The 21,598-nt window shown below is 36.2% G+C and overlaps 1 protein-coding gene across 1 annotated transcript in view; it reads right to left on the reverse strand.

Annotated features, from left to right (window-relative positions):
* Positions 1–2,040: 2,040 nt before the first annotated feature.
* Positions 2,041–21,598, reverse strand: part of LOC121386821 — a 106,073-nt gene continuing 86,515 nt past the window's right edge. Inside the window, exons 4-9 of the mRNA XM_041517835.1 lie at positions 19,393–19,749; positions 16,760–16,792; positions 10,836–10,868; positions 10,351–10,383; positions 5,950–6,058; positions 2,041–4,106 (exon numbers count right to left, since the gene is read on the reverse strand). Of these exons, the coding sequence (XP_041373769.1) occupies positions 4,046–4,106; positions 5,950–6,058; positions 10,351–10,383; positions 10,836–10,868; positions 16,760–16,792; positions 19,393–19,749 (626 nt within the window). The 3' untranslated portion in view covers positions 2,041–4,045. The remainder of the gene's footprint in view (positions 4,107–5,949; positions 6,059–10,350; positions 10,384–10,835; positions 10,869–16,759; positions 16,793–19,392; positions 19,750–21,598) is intronic.

Genomic DNA, 21,598 nt, shown 5'->3' on the forward strand with positions numbered 1-21,598 from the left:
AGGTTAATTACCATAATTTTAAAATGTTTGCTGATCATAAAAATAAAACAAATAAAGAGATATAGCTATTTATTTCGAAATGTGGTATTTTTTAAAATAAAAATGTGCTGGTGTCACGTGACGTCACCCCCTCCCCCGAAAACAACAACAACAATCCATCCCCTGCAAAAAAAACCCCAACAAAGCGTGACCACATTTGGCCACCACATCAAGGCCTATCATCAACTATACATAACAAAAAAAAAAAAACTTTGAAATGAGCTACTACATAGCCATAGCTTCATTTTAAAGCCACTTTTGCTACTGCGCCATTCTACCACTGGCCTTTGTCCCAGAGATGTGGATCTCACCCCAAATAGAAAACATTCCAACTCTTTGTTCTTTTAAAGAGTTTCGTAGCCGAAAATTACAACACTAAACTATCAACCATTTTATTTCTTTATTTATTTAACAAACAAACAAACTCCACTAATTCATTAATCAACAAAATTCAGTTATTCCAACAAAATCCTTATGTTAATTAAGCAATAGAATCGACATATCAATCAAAACTACGTTCATTTTTAATGAGAGGTTCGGGCGTGTGTGTGTGTGTGTGTGTGTGTGTGTGTGTGTGTGTGTGTGTGTGTGCGTGCGTGCGTGCGTGTGTGTGTGTGTGTGTGTGCATTTTCACACTATATCTTACGTGCATAATGCTACCGAAAATTCCATTACAAAGTTCCCATTATTCTGGTAAAAAAAACATTAAAAAATTATAAAATAAAATAATTATAATCTAAACCAATCTCTCAGAGAAAAAAAAACTATGAAGAACCACAAAACGATATGACAGTCGTGTTAGAGGGTCCACAACATATGGCTCTATCTTCCAGGAGATTACGACATGAACACAATTTCTAAGACATCTTTGGTGTGAAATATTTAGAACGCTGACAGTTTGTTTTCAAGTCACTAATTGTTGTGAACACTGGATGTTATTGGACTGGTTATCATGTAAGATGTACAGAATGCTGTTTTATTTGTGTCTATTTTCCTTTTTTCAGTCTTGATACACTTCCGTTTTACTCGAGTAAACAAATTACCCTCAGTAATTACATTAACACAAATTGTAGGAAAGATGTTTACATAGTGGCTTTATCATTTATTAATGCATGTATTATTAATGCTGACCTTAAGAATGAATAAAATAATAATAATAATAAGATAGAAACATTAATGAATATATTATATATATATATATATATATATATATATATATATATATATCTGATACTCCCCGAGTGTCTTGTGACATTATAATCTATCACCACGAGTTGATAAACGTTTAGATAACAAGTCATTCTTTTCATTTGCAACAATCGTAAACAATGTCAGTAATGTTGGTCGAACGTTATTATATTTGGTAGTTGTAGACTGTTAACTAGCAGAATGACAGTGGCGTGACCTCACTAATGATAGGTTAAACGCTGAAACATGCACAGTGAGGTAACAAAATAATGTCTTGTGATTAAAATTTGGCCAATCAAGATTACAAGAAGCGATATCTTTTGGGAAAATATCGCAGGAGATATCGCAAATTATAGTGCCAGCGGTATCTCCTACAAAAGACTTTAATGGATGATAAAAAACCAATATATGTTTATACTTCATGTTCATCTTGGTATTAATTACTGAAAAAAACAAATGGGTTTTAATTGATGATAAACCACTAACAACATCACACCTTCCTGAATATGAATAATCCAAACAGCGAGTGCGCCTAGATACAGGACGCAGATTGCTGCTAATACAAATGCAGAACAAGCATTTAGCAACAAAACAATTAACACACCACGTGGGGACGGGAGTACAAGCATCGGTGCATACTACATCTGCCTGACGTTTCTTAACAGAATGTTAGCTAAATTAATTGAAATGGCTGCCATACTTTTCGATTCTGGCTTTGCATATACAAAACTGTAACTGGCATAAAACAGTTTTAAAATAAATTAAACGCCTTTTTCCTGAACTGATACAGCCCTAGTGTGCATAGTTGCCCTAGTGTGTATAGTTGCCTTGTGCGTCACAGACATACCAATTTTAGGTTAACTTGTGCATCACATACACGTCAATTTTAGGTTAACTTGTTTGTCACAGAGTGATCAATTCGACCGTTCCTTTTTTACTTGTATTGTATAGCATCGGTGACCTTGCCATCACCTAGGAGCAGCCAGTCACATGTCTTTAAACTGTTAACGCACGTATATATCTTAACACGTTTGTGTGATCAAAAATAACGAATGATGTTCTCACCAACGGGTTGTAAGAAAATCATTTAATAGATATGTTTTCTATCATTGTCAGATTGTTAGACTTCTCTTATCACAAAATATAGTGTTTCTTCTTACCAGTTGTTTGTTGATCAAGGTATATATTATTATATTGAAAGGTCGCAACGAAAATATCAGATATGTAATTGGAATGATATAGAGGATGAATATCACTTTATTTAGAAATGTCCATTTTATATGCGTTTACGTTCGATATATATTAGAAATACCACTGGCGAAAACAAAATATGGGTTTAAACGTTTGCAGTTGTTGTCAGTTCAAAACAGAAACAGATTACGTATTGTTGTTGGCAAATGTCTTGAAAATGCATTATGCCTTTATTATCAACGTATTTAATTGTTCATCCTTCGTATATGCAGCACTTGTTAAATGTTATTGATTTGTATATGGAATGTATGTCAATTATCCGGAAGGCTAATACACTATACTATTCTATATATACTATTGTTTGCATAAAATGCAATATTGATCTTATAATAGTTTTTAAGACTTGGCTAACAATTCTCTACGTGTGGACTATGCTAAAAATGTTACACACGTGACATGACAATATATGGAATCTGTGAAATCATGTTTACGAGGGTTTTTTTTTTTTTTTTGGTGATGATACTCAATGTCACCCTACTGTACTCCAATGAAGTAAAGACACACATACACGATCAGACAACACGATACACAATAATACGCAAAAGGAAGGATGTGTGTTACACCCCTAATATTTGAGTGTAGCGGACATTATTACAGAAACTTACAGAAATATACACACAGATATTAAAAGTACGAGTATTTAAGGAGAGATATAGGTACAAGTATTTGTATTGTGTAACACGACAAAACAAATATACTCCACAAAAATCATTATATTTTGACTTATTTCGACTCGGCCATTACTAGAAAATATACTTTCAGCTGCTGTTTTCATGCAAAAGTTACACTCCTGACATTTTTAACCACACAATTTGTTGTTATTTTGTAAGTCATGCATGGAATTATACCATTTTCAGCAGTCTATATCTAGATATGATATATCAACAGATATATAAAGGAACCGGGACTGATATATTTTATTGGTTTTAGAGACACAATGTCAAAAAAGTTATGACATCAGGTGTTCGCCAAAGCTGAGCATATCCTGCCCCACCTATGGCTCCCATCATGAGTACTACCATGACGGCTGTCAAGTACGTCACTTACATCCAATTAGGGCTTTTTGTCGAGAATGACCTTGCGACTATGCGAGTACCATCTGGGCAGCCCTCATTACTACACCCAACGTAACACACCTACAGTACTACACCCAACGTAAAACACCCAGCATACTACACCCAACGTAAAACACCCAACGTACCACACCCAACGTACCACACCCAACGTACTACACCCAACGTACTACACCCAACGTACTACACCCAACGTACCACACCCAACGTACTACACCCAACGTAAAACACCCAACGTAACAACCCAACGTAAAACACCCACAGTACTACACCCAACGTAAAACACCCAACGTACCACACCTAACGTAAAACACCCAACGTACCACACCCAACGTACCCCAACGTACCACACCCAACGGTGTGAGCCCAAAAAACTTCCAGTTCCACATCAGATCCATTTTAGACATAGTTTACTAAGCTTTGTTTCTAATATATTGTTTAAATAAAAAGAGAAACACTAGTTAGACATATTTGAGAAGCCAGGGTTGTCATCTTCATTGTTTGTTTTCGGTTGTTTGTGCGTTATGCTGATCTTCACCTTTGGCATGCTTTACCCTGTAAACAAATATAATATTTGTTTTATTCCCAGTGTTACACGACATGAAATGACCTTACAAACATAATGTGTTATGATGACCAAAAAAAAAATAAAAATAAACAATGTGCCAACTATTATCAAATGTTAGCAAATGTTAATCGGAAATTAGTTCAAGAATAGCATGGACTTGCTAGCTGATACCCTAAAATGCATTACACAATTTTCCAAAATCAAAGTTTTATTTATTATAATTAGGTTTCCAAGCCCTTTTGGCGAGAACCTCTTGTTCTTGCTAGTGAAATAGAAATCGATTTTTTTTAAGAATATATATTTTTAAATAAAGTTTTCTAAATTATTGCATAATCTGCAGATTTAGTTTATGCTGGAAAGCTGAATTAGTTCACTATCGGTTTAGTTGTTTCATTAATATTGATTTCAAAGTTACAGTAAGAAAATTAAATAATAAAAAAAACCTCTAGAATTATATATTTCACGATTACACTAGTTGTATACATTAAAATTTTATTATCTCAAAATACCAACAGTTTGACATCGTAGGTTATTCCCATCTCTCTCTCTCTCTCTCTCTCTCTCTCTCTCTCTCTCTCTCTCTCTCTCTCTCTCTCTCTCTCTCTCTCTCTCTCTCTCTCTCTCTGTGTGTGTGTGTGTGTGTGTGTGTGTGTGTGTGTGTGTGTGTGTGTGTGTTAGGACAGTTCAAGACTTTATTGAGCAAAATGATTATAAATAAAATAGTTGAACAATACAATGGTATGAACTAGTTTTCAGATTTACTAACAGCGATGCAGATGACTATGTAACAAAACGGTGTTTTCTTATTTTTATAGTTTTAAATAGGTCGTCCCTTTTTGCGTGAATCTTTTACAAATTCAAATGTATATTAAGCTTCGTCTTTTGTGTTTAAATTTCGCAAGATTAGAGACAACAGCGCGCAAAGTAGCAATTGATATTTATTCGTCAGATAGCTAGTAGATGACTAAAATCAGCACACAACTCGGGTTTGTTTCTCACCAGACAACACATCAAGTACTAATATGGATATATTCATGAATGAAAGTTTTAAACACCATTTAAACCACGATTTCGCGAAACAAGAAGGATTATATTTGATATTTATTTCACACCATGGGTTATAAATAACACTTGTAAATATGATATATCTAACCATGGGTTGTAAGTTGGTTTATTTCTAACACTGGGTTGTAAATTGAACTGTTTTGAATCATGAGTTTACAACTCCCACGTTTTATATTTATTTAAATACATGCTGATTTACAAAACCAAAAACAGTAACAACAACATAAAACAACTAATTAATTTGTGAGCATGTAATATTAATAAGACGGAAAAAAGACAACAAATGAGCATGTTCTTGAAAAAAAAAATAATAAAAAAAAAAATAATAATAAAAAAAAATAAAGATAAACAAAGAGAAAACAAAAGAAAATAAATAAATACAAATAAATAAAAAGAGAATAATAATAATAGTACTCTTTCAAAATAAAAATTGATCTTTTTTTTTTTTTAAAGCCAAAACAAATACATTATTAAATGAAATAAAATAAAACAAAATAAAATAAAATAAAGACCAATTAACAAGTGTTTAGGACTTGGGAGATTATGTAAAGACAGTGAAATTAACAAATACATATTTTCGTTTTAAATCTTCAATTATCAATGCTGATCCTTAATAGCCACCCTCCCTTCTTGAAACACTCCCACCTGAACAGCCCTTTAAATTCGCGAAGGCAACATTTCTATCACTGTGTTGTATTTTGTTTGTTATTATTTCTACTAAATTGCCATCACAAGAAGATCTTTATTTTAAAAGGATTTAATTACCTCTTGTACATTATCCAACCCATGGTGATAGCAACAGCCAACACGACAGCGATCACAATTGCAGATATAGCACCTGCACTTATGCCAGCCATGCGCTCACTTTCAGGTCCTGAAAATATATAGAACTGTCATTTAACACAGCGATTACAATCAGAGCTATAACACCTCCACCTAAACCACCAGGCATACACTGTGGATTATCAGTTTCTGAAAATATATAAAACTGTCATTTAACATAGCGATTACAATCAGAGCTATAACACCTCCACTTAAACCACCAGGCATACACTGTGGATTATCAGTTTCTGAAACTATATAAAACTGTCATTTAACATAGCGATTACAATCAGAGCTACAACACCTCCACCTAAACCACCAGGCATACACTGTGGATTATCAGTTTCTGAAACTATATAAACCTGTCATTTAACATAGTGATTACAATCACCGCTATAACACCTCCACCTAAACCACCAGGCATACACTGTGGATTATCAGTTTCTGAAAATATATAGAACTGTCATTTAACATAGCGATTACAATCACCGCTATAACACCTTCACCTAAACCACCAGGCATACACTGTGGATTATCAGTTTCTGAAAATATATAAACCTGTCATTTAACAGAGTGATCACAATCAACGCTATAACACCTCCACCTAAACCACCAGGCATACACTGTGGGTTATCAGTTTCTAAAACTATATAAAACTGTCATTTAACAGAGTGATCACAATCAACGCTATAACACCTCCACCTAAACCACCAGGCATACACTGTGGATTATCAGTTTCTAAAACTATATAAAACTGTCATTTAACATAGCGATTACAATCAGAGCTATAACACCTCCACCTAAACCACCAGGCATACACTGTGGATTATCAGTTTCTGAAACTATATAAAACTGTCATTTAACAGAGTGATCACGATCAACCCTATAACACCTTCATCTAAACAACCAGACACTCTGGACTGTCAATTTCTGAAAAGATATATAGTCATCACAATCATCGCTATAATACCTCCACCTAACCACCAGATTTTCCATCTGGACTATCAATTTCTGAAAAAATATATAAAACTGTCCTTTAACAGTGTGATCACAATCATCGCTATAACACCTCCACCTAAACCACCAGCCATACACTGTGGAATGCCAATTTCTGGTAATATATAAAACTGTCATTTAACAGAGCGATTACAATCAGAGCTATAACACCTCCACCTAAACCACCAGGCATACACTGTGGATTATCAGTTTCTGAAAATATATAAAACTGTCATTTAACATAGCGATTACAATCAGAGCTATAACACCTCCACTTAAACCACCAGGCATACACTGTGGATTATCAATTTCTGAAAATATATAGAACTGTCATTTAACATAGCGACAATCAGTCATTTAACAGTCATACGATTATCAGTTTCACAATCATTTAACTAGTAATTACCTCAACCTAAACCACCAGCCAGGCATACACTGTGGATTATATAGAACTGTTTTAACTGATTACAATCACCGCTATAACACCTTCACCTAAACCACAGGCATCACTGTGGATTAAGTTTCTGAAAATATATAAACTGATCACAGAGTCAACTGTCACCTCCACCTAAACCACCAGGCATACACTGTGAATCAGTTTCAAAACTTTAAAACTGTCATAATCTAAAATCTGCTATAACATAACAGGCATACACTGTGGATTATCACAAAACATATAAAACGCTACACAGAGCTCCACCCTAAACCACCAGCATACATACACTGTGGATGCCATCACGATTTAACTGAAAATATATAAACACTGTCATTTAACAGAGTGATCACAATCATCGCTATAATACCTCCACCTAAACCACCAGGACTATCATACATATAAAACTGTGGATCACAATCATCGCTTTCTAAACCACCAGCCATACAATGTGGAATGCCAATTTCTGAAATATAAAACTGTCATTTAACAGAGTGATCACAGATAACACCTCGCTAAACCACCACACTGTGGAATGCCAATTTCTAAACCAACTGTCATTTAACAGTGTGATCACTGTCATCGCTATAACACCTCCACCTAAACCACCAGTTTCTATATATAAAACTGTCATTTAACAGAGCGATCACAATCATCGCTATAACACCTCCACCTAAACCACCAGCCATACACTGTGGAATGCCAATTTCTTCTATATAAAACTGTCATTAAAACTCACAATCATTTAACAGAGCATCACCATATCAATGCCATAACATAATATAAAAACCGTCATTTAACACACTGTGGAATGTCCCATTTCTGTGGAATGCCAATTTCTGGTAATATATAAAACTGTCATTTAACAGTGTGATCACAATCATCGCTATAACACCTCCACCTAAACCACCAGCATACATGTGGAATGCCAATTTCTGGAATGCCAAACTGTCATTTAACAGTGGATCACAATCATCGCTATAACACCATTAAACCACAGCCATACACTGTGGAATGCCAGGTAATGCTGTCAATTTCGATCACAATCATCGCTATAACACCTCCACCTAAACCACCAGCCTGTGGAATGCCAATTTCTGGTAATATATAAAACTGCCATTTAACAGTGGATCACAATCATATATAAAAAACTGTCATTTAATGCCAAGTGCGATCACAATCATCGCTATAACACCTCCACCTAAACCACCAGCCATACACTGTGGAATGCCAATTTCTGGTAATATATAAACTGTCATTTAACAGAGCGATCACAATCATCGCTATAACACCTCCACCTAAACCACCAGCCATACACTGTGGAATGCCAATTTCTGGTAATATATAAAACTGTCATTTAACAGAGCGATCACAATCATCGCTATAACACCTCCACCTAAACCACCAGCCATACACTGTGGAATGCCAATTTCTGGTAATATATAAAACTGTCATTTAACAGAGCGATCACAATCATCGCTATAACACCTCCACCTAAACCACCAGCCATACACTGTGGAATGCCAATTTCTGGTAATATATAAAACTGTCATTTAACAGAGCGATCACAATCATCGCTATAACACCTCCACCTAAACCACCAGCCATACACTGTGGAATGCCAATTTCTGAAAATATATAAAACTGTCATTTAACAGAGCGATCACAATCATCGCTATAACACCTCCACCACCAGCCATACACTGTGGCCACTGTCATTTAACAGAGCGATCACAATCATCGCTATAACATCCAAAACCACCAGCCATACACTCCAATAAAATATGTAAAACTGTCATAAAAACCACCAGGTGGAACAGTCTGAATAAGAAACACTGATGAGAATTTACAATTACCAAAAGTGTAAGGTATAATAGCTGTGGGGAATGGTTATATGTTAATAGTGAATTAATTTGGCAAACATTACAACTGGTAGTTCAGTATTACAGTAGGTTTTATGACCACCAAAGATCTTGAAGGACAATTGGGGTCAAAAGTGAAATTTGAATGTTGAGGGTTTTTTTATCAGTAAATCGCAAATTCAAACAATAAAAATGACTAAAACAAAACAATAACAACTGTATGATCAACAGGATGAAAAATATTGACAGAAATAATGTTCCACAGTGATTAATGGACTTTCCTGGAAATTGTCAAAATCGAGAATGACACCCCACACACGTGTACGGTGCAACTGCGTGATGCATGTGCAAACTATGGAATGCGTTTTGGTGTGTTGATAAACTAGGATGTCTGTGGTCAAAACGGATGTTCGGTTTAATAGTTGATATTAACATTAATATTTCAGATTACCCTACTGTTTTTGAAGAGTATATAAAACTGTCATTTAACAGGGCAATAACAATATTTTATAGACAAGATGTTATCTCATTAAACTTTGTCCCATGGTTGTGTGGGTCTTGTATACTGGTATATGACCAAAATTATGATTTATCTGATGCTGGTCATCTAACAGTTACGGTTCAGGCAATGAGTTATTACGGTCCAATAAAAATAGATATATGGTGAAATAAATGTATTGTGCACCCACACATATATATATATATTAAGTAGTAGGTATGATAAGGGTCACTTTTGTCTCCCGAATAAATGTCAGAATGGAATACTTTACAATAGGAAACACATTCGTTTATTTCCTCAGATCAGAAATTGTATTACATATGCTACTTGATATAGTTATTATTTATTCTCTCTCTCTCTCTCTCTCTCTCTCTCTCTCTCTCTCTCTCTCTCTCTCTCTCTCTCTCTCTCTCTCTCTCTCTCTCTCTCTCTCTCTCTCTCTCTCTCTCTCTCTCTCTCTCTCTCTCTCTCCTGTCTGATGAGAGAAAAATGTTCATATATGTAACTATATAGTATAAGTTATGGGTAATTACAAATTAATACAAACACCATACCTGGTGTGGTTGGATCAGCTGAAGGACCAATTGCTAGAAGAGAGAACATGGCATAATCAGATGTTGTTTTCTTTGGGGGGTTTTTTTTTTTTTGTGTGTGTGTGTGTGTGGGGGGGGGGGGGGGGTGTGTTAAACAGTAATGAAAATATATAATTTGTAAAACATACAATTTTGACTCCCGAATAAATGTCAGAATGGAATACTTTACAATAGGAAACACATTCGTTTGATTTTGTCAGATCAGAAATTGTATTACACATGCTACTTGAGGTTCAATGTACACAAATATATGATATAGTTATCTCTCTCTCTCTCTCTCTCTCTCTCTCTCTCTCTCTCTCTCTCTCTCTCTCTCTCTCTCTCTCTCTCTCTCTCTCTCTCTCTCTCTCTCTCTCTCTCTCTCTCTCTCATGAGAGAAAAATGTTCATATGGCTAACTATAAAGTATAAGTTATGGGTAATTACAAATTAATATAAACAACATACCTGGCGTGGTTGGATCAGCTGAAGGACCAATTGCTAGAAGAGAGAACATGGCATAATCAAATGTTGTTTTGTTTTGTTTTTTGTTTTGTTTTTGCATAGGTTTTCTTTTCTTGCTGTTGTTGATTGTTTTTGTTGTTTGTTTTTGTTGAAGTTTTTTGTCTGTTTATGTTTTCCTCGTTTGTTTGTTGTTCTATTTCTTTTTTGTGGGTTTTTGGTGTTTTTTGGTGTTTTTGTTTTTTTTGTAGGTTCTTTTTTTAGTGTTTGTTTTTTGTGTTGTTGTTTTTTTCTTGTTTTTTTTTGTTTGTTTGTTTTTTTTTTGTTTTTTTTGTTTTGTTTTTTTTGGGGGGGGGTTTGGGGGGTGGGGTGGGGGTGGGGGGGGGGGGGGGTAAACAGTAATGAAAATATATAATTTGTAAAACATACAATTTCTGTAACACCTTTCTTGGAGTCTAACATACGATTAGGAAAACAGTAGGTCTGGCATCTGCCATTCGAATACTGTAAACATTGGCTTGGCATCAAGCATGATTACTGTGTGGTGTTTGTTTATAAAGTAATAATTACCTGTACTTGTTACAGTAATGCCGTTCTAACCTGTGCACCACAACTGGCCAAACCGGCCTCGGTGGAGTTGTGATTAGGTCATCACATCTGGCCAACGGCCGTGGTATGTGTTTTCCTGTCTCTGAGAAAGTGTATATAAAATATCCCTTGCTGCATTAGGAAAGGCTGTAGTGTGTTTCCTCTGATGACTACGTGTCAGAATTACTTAATGTTTGAAATCCAATAGCCGATGATTAATTAATCAGTGTGCTATAGCAGTGTCATAAACAAACAAAAATATTACAGTAATGTTCATGCTGTCTACAAAGTGGTTCGATTTCGTCATTCAGGTGGACTGACCCAAGTCATGTACTTATGGTTACCTATACTCGATACATTTCTTGGTGTATACTGGCATCTTAATGACAGGTTGGCAGGTGCGATCTCCATGGAGCTGTAGATTCACAACATGGCGTAGTTACGTCCCTTTGTTGTTCGAAAAATAGTATGAACGCATTCGTGTTCAATTTTTATTTTTACACAGTAGTTATATTATTTTAATATTGTGTTGTGTTTAAAACAAAAATGAAGACTGAATACGACTGCGCTAATACATTTCTGACGCTTTCAAATTGGCAAAAATTGCAAAAAAACATGAATTGAGCTAAAATCGAACACTTTTACACTAGATTTATGATACTTTCGATACATATCACAAAAAATGTGTGCAACACAAAACAATTAAAACATAATTTTAAATCTAAATTGTAAATTAGGTTTCCTCAATTTATTGGGGCCGCAAACATATAGTTATAGTACCTACTCCTTTGATTCATTAATCAACGTGCTTTAGTGGTGTCCTTAGATAAAACAAACGTTTAATTATGTTATGGGCTAATTGACAGACTAGCTAAACAGGATGTTCATCAATGAAGATATTGACTGATACCAATAATAAGGTAAAGTGATTTAGCAGTAATGAACAAGGTGCAATATTATGTTCTTCAGTTGTTATAGTACTTACTGGTAGCTGGTGACAATAGCCGCGTTCACACTAGCATTCTTAATCTGGACTAAGCATTGACGTTAAAAACTGTTCAGGTCTAAATTGGTACGTACTAGTTTAACACGGACTAGTTTGGTCCAAAAATATTGGTCCAGGCTAGGAGTACATTTTAGCTTGGAAACGCTCATCGATTCCAGGTCCGTACAGCCAAGCTAAATTGTAATTGTTTGGTACGGCGATAGGTGAGGTTGCATGTCTCCTAGATGACGTTGTCTTTCACCACAGTCACACCCAGGTGTCAGTATGTCCAGAAAAATGTATAAAATTTCATTATGAAGCATTCTTCAATGCACTTCGTGTTTCGTTACGTCACGTTTATCTTCATCTACCTTAATTACACGTTTTATGTACAGCCACACGTTTTAGTATGCTAAAGTAAAAAACGTGTGTGAACGCGCCTCTCCATTTAAATCTGGACTAAATATAGCTCATACCAGATCCAAACGAATTTAGTCCGAATTAAAAATGCGAAAGTGAACGCGGCTTATGTTTCCTGAAAATATGGCAGCCATTGTGAAAAGAAAGAGATATTTCTAATAGTATTTTATATATCAGAATTACTTTCAACATTATTTTAAATACATAGACAAACATCGAGATTAGTAAAATTGGATGCTATTATTATACACGTAAATAACACATCGGTGAGATAATATGGTGGCCAGCTGGAAACAAATGACAACCATATTGACATTTCAAGTTCCCCATTGATTCACGGTCCAGCCAGTGGACCACGACTGCTACAACAAAGGCTGTGGTATGTGTTATCCTGTTTGTGGGATGGTGCATATAAAAGATCCCTTCCTGCTAATCGAAAAGAGTGGCGACAGTGGATTTCCTCCCTCAATATCTGTGTTTGTATAACCATTTGTAAGGCTATTTTTGTTCTCTCCTTTGACAATAGTGCTAATAGTAGGTGACCATGTTTTGGAGAGGTTGCCATACTTCGACCTCAGTATTTGCCACTCTCACCATAACTTATATTGAAAAAAACCCACTATATTAAAATATATCTCAGTAAAGAACACTGATCAGACAGTATGGTGCCCATCTTAGAAAATAGCAACCATATTGAATAGAAGTGGTTGACTGATTGGATTTGAAGACCGCCCCAGTGAGATCACATGTGCTACATTTCATGTTTGAATCATCAAACAAAAGGTTCTTCCAATTATATGGATTACCAATAGTGATTCATTAATCAATGTGCTTTAGTGGTGTTGTTAAACAAAACAAACTTTTAATTATGTTATGAGCTAATTGACAGACTAGCTAAACAGGATGTTCATCACAGAAGATATTGACTGATGTCAGTAATAAGTTAAAGTGGTTTAGCAGTAATGAACAAGGTACACTGGTGCAATATTATGTTCTTCAGTTGTTATAGTACTTAGTGGTAGCTGGTGACAATAGCCGCGTTGACGCTAGCATTTTTAGTCCTGTCTAAGCGTTCACTCTAACAGTTGTTCAGGTCTAAATTGGTATGGACTAGTTGCACACGGACTAGTTTGCCCCCCCCCCCCCCCCCCCCCCCCCCCCCCCCCAAAAAAAAAAAGAAAAAAAAAAAAATCGGTCCAGGCTAGGACTGAATTTTAGCCTGGGATAAATGTCGCAGTGTGAACGATCGTCGATTCCAGGTCCGAGCAGCCGAGCTAAATCGTAATTGTGTGATACGGCGATAGGTGACGTTGTATGTCTCCTAGATGACGTTGTCTTTCTCTACAGTCACTCTCAGGTGACAGCATGTCCAGAAAAAAATGTATACGCTAAGGTAAAAACGTGTGTGAATGCGCCAGTCCGTTTAAATCTGGACTAAATTTAGCTCGTACCAGATCCAGACGAATTTAGACCGAATTAAAAATGCGATTGTGAACGCGGCTTATGTTTCCTGGAAATATGGCAGGCATTGTGAAAAAAAAGTTATTTCTAATAGTATTTTATATATCATAATTACTTTCAATATTATTTTAAATACATAAACAAAAATCGAGATCACTAAAATTGAATGCTGTTATTATACATTTGAATAACACATTGGCGAGATAATATGGTGGCCAGCTTGAAAGAACTGACAACCATATTGACATTTCAAGTTCCCCATTGATTCACGCTCCAGCCAGTGCATCACGCCTGGTACATCAAAGGATGTGATATGTGCTATCCTGTCTATGGGATGGTGCATATAAAAGACCCCTTACTGCTAATCGAAAAGAGTAGCCAATAAAGTGGCGACATCGGGTTTCCTCCCTCAATATCTGTGTGGTCCTTAACCATATGTCCGACGCCATATAACCGTAAATAAAATGTGCTGAGTGCGTCGTTAAATAAAACATTTCAATTGATTCAATTTGGAGAACTGCTCAAAGAGATCATCTGTGCCAAGTTCCATGTTTGTATAACCATTTGTAAGGCTATTTTTGTTATCTCCTTTGCCAAAAGTGCTAATAGTAGGTGACCATGTTTTGGAGAGGTTGCTATACTTCGACCCCAGTATTTTCCACTCTCACCATAACTTATATCGAAAAAACAACAACCTTATATTAAAATATATTTCAGTAGAGAACACTGATCGGACAGTATGGTGCCCATCTAGGAAAATAGCAACCATATTGAATAGACGTCATTGATTGATTGGATTTGAAGACCGCCTCAGTGAGATCATCTGTGCTGCGTTTCATGCTTGAATCATCAAACAAACGGTTCTTCCAATTATATGATTTACAAATAGTGATGCTAAAGCATATACTTGCCATAACCCTACTGTGAATCCAAATTTTGCAACATTCACCACCAAAAAGGTCCATTAATTTTAATAGTACTTAAATATCAGAATTACATTTCAACATAAATACAATAGGACGTTGTTATTATTATGCATGTGAATAACTGAGATTGGTAAGATAATATGTTGGCTACCTTGAAACAAATTACCGCCATTTTTACATTCCCTAGTGGCCCATTCATTATATTTGAAGGACTGCTCAAAGACTTTCATGCTTGTATCACCATTTCAAGGCTATTTTTGCTATCTCCTTTGTCAATAGTTCTAATAGCAGGGCATACAATTGTAATTTTTGACACAACCAATATACCGTTTGTGTGGTTTTTATTGTTACCACAAACAATTTTCTTCAATAGTTCAGATACAAATGCAAATTTTAGTGGATCACAGTAATGAAACAGGAATGCAATATGAAGGCTTTTCATAGCTTTTCTCCATCAAATGTCCTATCATAAATAAAAAATAAAATATATATATACATATACTTTTTTTTTTTAAATTCTACACTAGAACCAACTTGAATGCTACCAATTACAGTACAACAGTACCCTACTGGTTCTTTTACAGGGGAGTGCTTGTTGGTGCCAAACAATAATCTGAATGAAATGATAATAGATATGAATGTCCCAAAAGCATTGGGCTTAATGCTTCCGGGTATGAACGGAAAGTACCGAAATTATGTGAATCCTATATCGGCCAATATAACCTTTTATAATTATTAATTATATTTAAAACCACGATTATAATATGAGTATCTGTAAATCCAATACATTTCTTCTCATCCTAATGTTTTGTAGTAGCTAAATATACATTTCTGCCTTCAGTTATTTCGTAGGTGTCAATTTGTTTTTATTATAAACCACCAAACGAAATTGGAAATAATTAAGTAATTCACAGGAAATCCCAAATATTTGCATTCGTGTAGTGCTTTACATTTAAAACACGTTTAGGATAAAATATTGGTTAAAACAATAAAGAAAAAGTAGCATAGTATCATATAATATTAATTACCATTATATATGACATAGTATTTGTTTCTTTTGTTGGTTGAAAAAACACAAAAAAACCCACACCGAGCTCTTACTATGGCTGAAACTCAGGCCATCCCTTTAATTTGCGAACAGTATATGATTTGAGCATATAGCGGAATGATTAAAGGGAACAAAGGGAACGTGCAACTATGTTATTAAACTTTTTTGAGACTGCTGTCGACTGCGATGCTGATTTCAAACAGATTAGCATTGGAAGCACGTTATCTTATTCTGTTCTTCCAAAAAGAGTGACATGATCAGCCAACAAGTGGTCTTACATTTTCTGACGAATGAGTACAGCTTCTTCACGAATAATCCGTCGTTTATGTTTATATTGCTTTTGCATAACCGACAGGCTAACAACAAAATCGTTCATGCCAAATGTTATGCCCTGCAAAAGTCTCAACAAAACAAGACTATACTGTTTGTTCTCCTGGGATGTTCATATAACTAACTATAAAGTATAAGTTAGGGTAATTACAAATTAATATAAACAACATACCTGGCGTGGTTGGACCAGCTGTAGAAACAGTTGCTAGAACAGAAAACATGGCATAGTCAGATGTTGTGGGCTTTGATTTCTTTGTTCGTTTGGGTTTTTTTTGTATAGGTTTTTGTTGAGTTTTTTTGTTTGTTTTTCTTTGAGATTTTTGTCTCGTTTTGTATTGTTCGTTTCCTTGTTGTTTGTTTGTTTGTTGTGTTTTGTTGTTTTTGTTTTGTTTTTGTTATTGTTTTGTTGTTTTGTTTGTTCGGGGTGGGGGTGAGGGGTGGGTGGGTGGTGAGTGTGTGTGTGTGTGGGGGGGGGGGGGGGGGTAAACCGGTAAACTAATGAAAACACATCAATTGTAAAACATACGATTTCTGTAGCACTTTTCTTGGAGTCTAACATACAATTAGGGTAACAGTAGGTTTGGCATCTGACATACGATTACTGTAAACATTGGCTTGGCATCAAAGACAGGATTATTGTGTGGTGTTTGTCTATAAAGTAATGATTACCTGTACTTGTTACAGTAATGTAATTCCAACCTGTGCACCACAACCGGCCAAAGGCCGTGGTATGTGTTTTCCTGTATATGGGGAAGTGTATATAAAATATGCCTTGCTGCATTAGGAAAGGCTGTAGTTTGTTTTCTCTGATGACTACCTGTCAGAATTACCTAATGTTTCACATCCAATAGCCCATGATTAATTAACCAGTGTGCTATGTTTTTGATTTCAGAGACATACTAACCCAAGTCACCTACCTACAGAGAAGTTCTTCTATCACACGTATCAGGTGGACTGACCCAAGTCAACACTACGACATGGTTACCTACACTGAGCCAGTTCAAGGTTGTGCTAGCACACGTATCACGGACCAGTCCACATGGTAAACACTGCAACATACTAACCTACAATCAAGTTCAAGGTGTGAACCTTTGCTAAACCACGATCCCACCGGTGACCTAATCCTGATGGTACACTGCGACATACTTACCTACAGTGAAGTTATTGGTGTATTCTATACATGTATCAGGAAATTTCCACATCATAAACACTGCGTCATTTTTTTTTACATTGGACAGTACTCCGGTTTTTCCAGGGTCAGGTTTCTCCAGGGTTTTCTGTTTCCATTTCAGAGACATACTAACCCGACATACTTACCTACAGAGAAGTTCTTGGTGTATTCACATGTATCATGGTCCAGTCCACAAGGTAAACACTGCGACATACTTACCTACAGTGAAGTTCAAGGTGTCTTGTAGCACACGTATCACGGACCCGTCCACATGGTAAACACTGCAACATACTTACCTACAGTGAAGTTCAAGGTGTCTGCTAGCACATATATCAGCACATATCACGGATCCCGTCCACATGGTAAACACTGTGATATATACGACATACTTACCTACAGTGAAGTTCTTGGTGTATTCTGGCACATGTATCAGGACCCATCCACAAGGTAAACACTGTGACGTACAGAGACGTACTTATCTACAATGAAGTTCTGGTGTTTTCTAGCACACGTATCACGGACCCGTCCACAAGGTAAACACTGTGACATACTTACTACATTGAAGTTTATTCGTGTATTCTAGCACATGTATCACAGACTCGTCCACAAGGTAAACACTGGGACATACTTACCTACATTGAAGTTTTTCGTGTCTTGTATCATATGTATCAGGGACCCGTTCACAAGGTAAACACTGCGACATACTTACCTACAGTGAAGTTCTTGGTGTCTTCTAGCACATATATCAGCACATATATCCAGCACATGTAGGATGGACCCAAGTCCACAAGGTAAACACTGTGATATATACAGACGTACTTACCTACAGCGAAGTTCTTGGTGTTTTCCAGCACATGTATCATGGACCCGTCCACAAGGTAAACACTGTGACGTACAGAGACGTACTTATCTACAATGAAGTTCTGTGTGTCTTCTAGCACACGTATCACAGACCCGTCCACAAGGTAAACACTGTGACATACTTAGATACATTGAAGTTTTTCGTGTCTTGTATCATATGTATCAGGGACCCGTTCACAAGGTAAACACTGCGACATACTTACCTACAGTGAAGTTCTTGGTGTCTTCTAGCACATGTATCACGGACCCGTCCACATGGTAAACACTGCGACATACTTACCTACAGTGAAGTTCTTGTTATCTACTAGCACACGTATCACGGACCCAACCACAAGGTAAACACTGTGATACATACAGACGTACTTACCTACAGTGAAGTTCTTGATGTGTTCTAGCACAGGTATCACGGACCCGGCCACAAGTTAAACGCTGTGATATATACAGACGTACTTACCTACAGTGAAGTTCTTTGTCTTCTAGAACAGGTATCACGGACCCGTCCACAAGGTAAACACTGTGACGTACATAGATGTACTTACCTACAATGCAGTTATTGGTGTCTACTGACGCATGTATCATGGACCCGTCCACAAGGTAAACACTGCGACGTACTTACCTACAGTGAAGTTCTTGTTATCTAATACTAGCAGCACCCGTCCACAAGGTAAACACTGTGACGTACATAGACGTACTTACCTACAGTGAAGTTCTAGGTGTCTACTGACGCATGTATCATGGACCCGTCCACAAGGTAAACACTGCGACGTACTTACCTACAGTGAAGTTCTTGGTGTCTGCTTGCCAAAGTACATCATCGTCCGTACGGTAATCAATGCAACAGGTGTATTGTCCCGAGTCTCTGGTCGTTACACCTGTCAGCTCAATCCGTAACCATGGTCCTGGCATGCTGATGAGATCAGCACTCGACGTCACTGTGGCTCTCTCTTCAACTGTCTCATTCAAGAACGTTTCAAACTTCGGTATTACTTTTTTTGAAACTAATCTCCATGATGCTTTCAGAATATTTAGAACCAATAGGTCAAACGACTTGTAATAGTCTCCAGTACTGCACATGAGAGTCAGCGTCATGGTATCACGTTGAAACTTTATATCCAGTTGTGGTCCTTTGACTGTGAATACACAAATTAACTTGCAACATAACTACAGTGAACCTCCTCTCAATCGGACACCCTCAAGACCAAGTAAAACAATCCGGTTTTCAAATGTATCCGATTTAGAGAGGTTCTTTTCTGTACAAATATTTAAAAAGGGAATATGAAAAATGTCAGTTTTTTATGGAATTCTTGTTTACAGAGGGTCCGAGTTTGAAAGGTTTAACTGTACAATGAGAATATATGCATATATACAGTATATAACGGTCACTCAGGTGACCTATAAAAGTGGTCATTAGGGACAGGTGGCTGTTATATACAGGTAAATAAATAAATACTGAAATATTTTACTGTTAAAACAATTATAAAAGTAAAATGCATGAACAGTCGTCACAAAAACGTGTTTTTTGTTTTCTTTGTTTTCTTTGTTTGTTTGTTTTTTGTTTGTTTTTTGTTGTTTTTAATAAATCTAACAGAGCTAAGAAAAAAGAAGAAGAGGAAAACATGTTTACTATAATTACATATAAGAAATGTCCGCTTTTCAAAGGTATCCGGTTTAGAGAGGTTCCTTTCTGTACAAATATTTAAAAAGGGAATATGAAAAATGTCTGGTTTTTGTATGGAATTCTTGTTTACAGAGGGTCCGAGTTTGAAAGGTTTAACTGTACAATGAGAACAAAATATGCAATATATACAGTATATAATGGTCACTCAAGTGACCTATAAAAGTGGTCATTAGGGACAGGTGGCTGTTATATACAGGTAAATAAATAAATACTGAAATACCTTACCTTTAAAACAATTACAAAAGTGAAATGCATTAACAGCCGTCACAAAAACGTGTTTTTTGTTTTGTTTGTTTCGTTTCCTTGTCTACAACAGAATGACACCAAAGTAAAAACCTGGTACGACTCACTATAAGAACTTCCTCTGTGGGAGGGTGGGGACATTCATGATAACCCCCCACGGCCACTAGGGGCTGCTGCTCACTGTTTGTAATCAGTCATGGTAAATATGCTTACAAGTTCCATGATATATACAATGTATTTGGTGTGCATGCTACACACCCCAAATCTGCACCTGCGTTCATCCACTCTATTCACAATTACATTTAGAATTGATACAGCATTAACAATGGGAGTAATTGTGCATTTGTATGCAGGTACTTGCAAGTTATTAAGAAATCCCTACACAGAAGGGGAGGATCATTTATAGATCCTCCCTGGCCAACATGGGGCGCTGCGACCTTGGTCCATATCAGAAAATGCTTGAAATGGATCAGATTGTGTGCCAAATTTCAGGCTTTTAAACAAAAGTGCACAGTCGTTTTGTTTGCTGCCCCAGTAAAAGGGGGTTGGGGATATTTGTAGATCCTCCCTGGCCACCATGGGGTGTTTTTCTTCTAAACTACCCAATGGAATTGAACATAATTAAGTTACAGGAAATCTCAAATGTTTTCATCCGTGTAGTGTTTTAGAATTAAAACAAGTTTATGATAAAATATTGGCTAAACAATAACGAAAAAGTAGGATGTCATATAATATTAATTACCATTATATTAACATTTAATAAAATAACATATTAAGTGCTTATTTCGTGGGTTGAAAAACAAACGGAACTCTTACTATGGATGAAACTCAGGCCAGTTCCTTTAATTTCCGAACAGTATATGCTCTGTGCACATAGTGAAATGATCAAAGCGAACAAAGAGAACGTGCAACTATGTTATTAAACTTTTTCGGTACTTTTTGCTTCTATCTTTCTCAAACCGGCAATGGATGCCCGCTATCTTATTATGTTCACTCAAAAACAGTGATATGATTAGCCAGTGGGTCTTGTTTTCGTTATTGTTGGTTGTTGTTTTTGT

This window comes from Gigantopelta aegis, chromosome 12 (assembly GCF_016097555.1).
Source record: "Gigantopelta aegis isolate Gae_Host chromosome 12, Gae_host_genome, whole genome shotgun sequence".
NCBI lineage: Eukaryota > Metazoa > Mollusca > Gastropoda > Neomphalida > Peltospiridae > Gigantopelta > Gigantopelta aegis.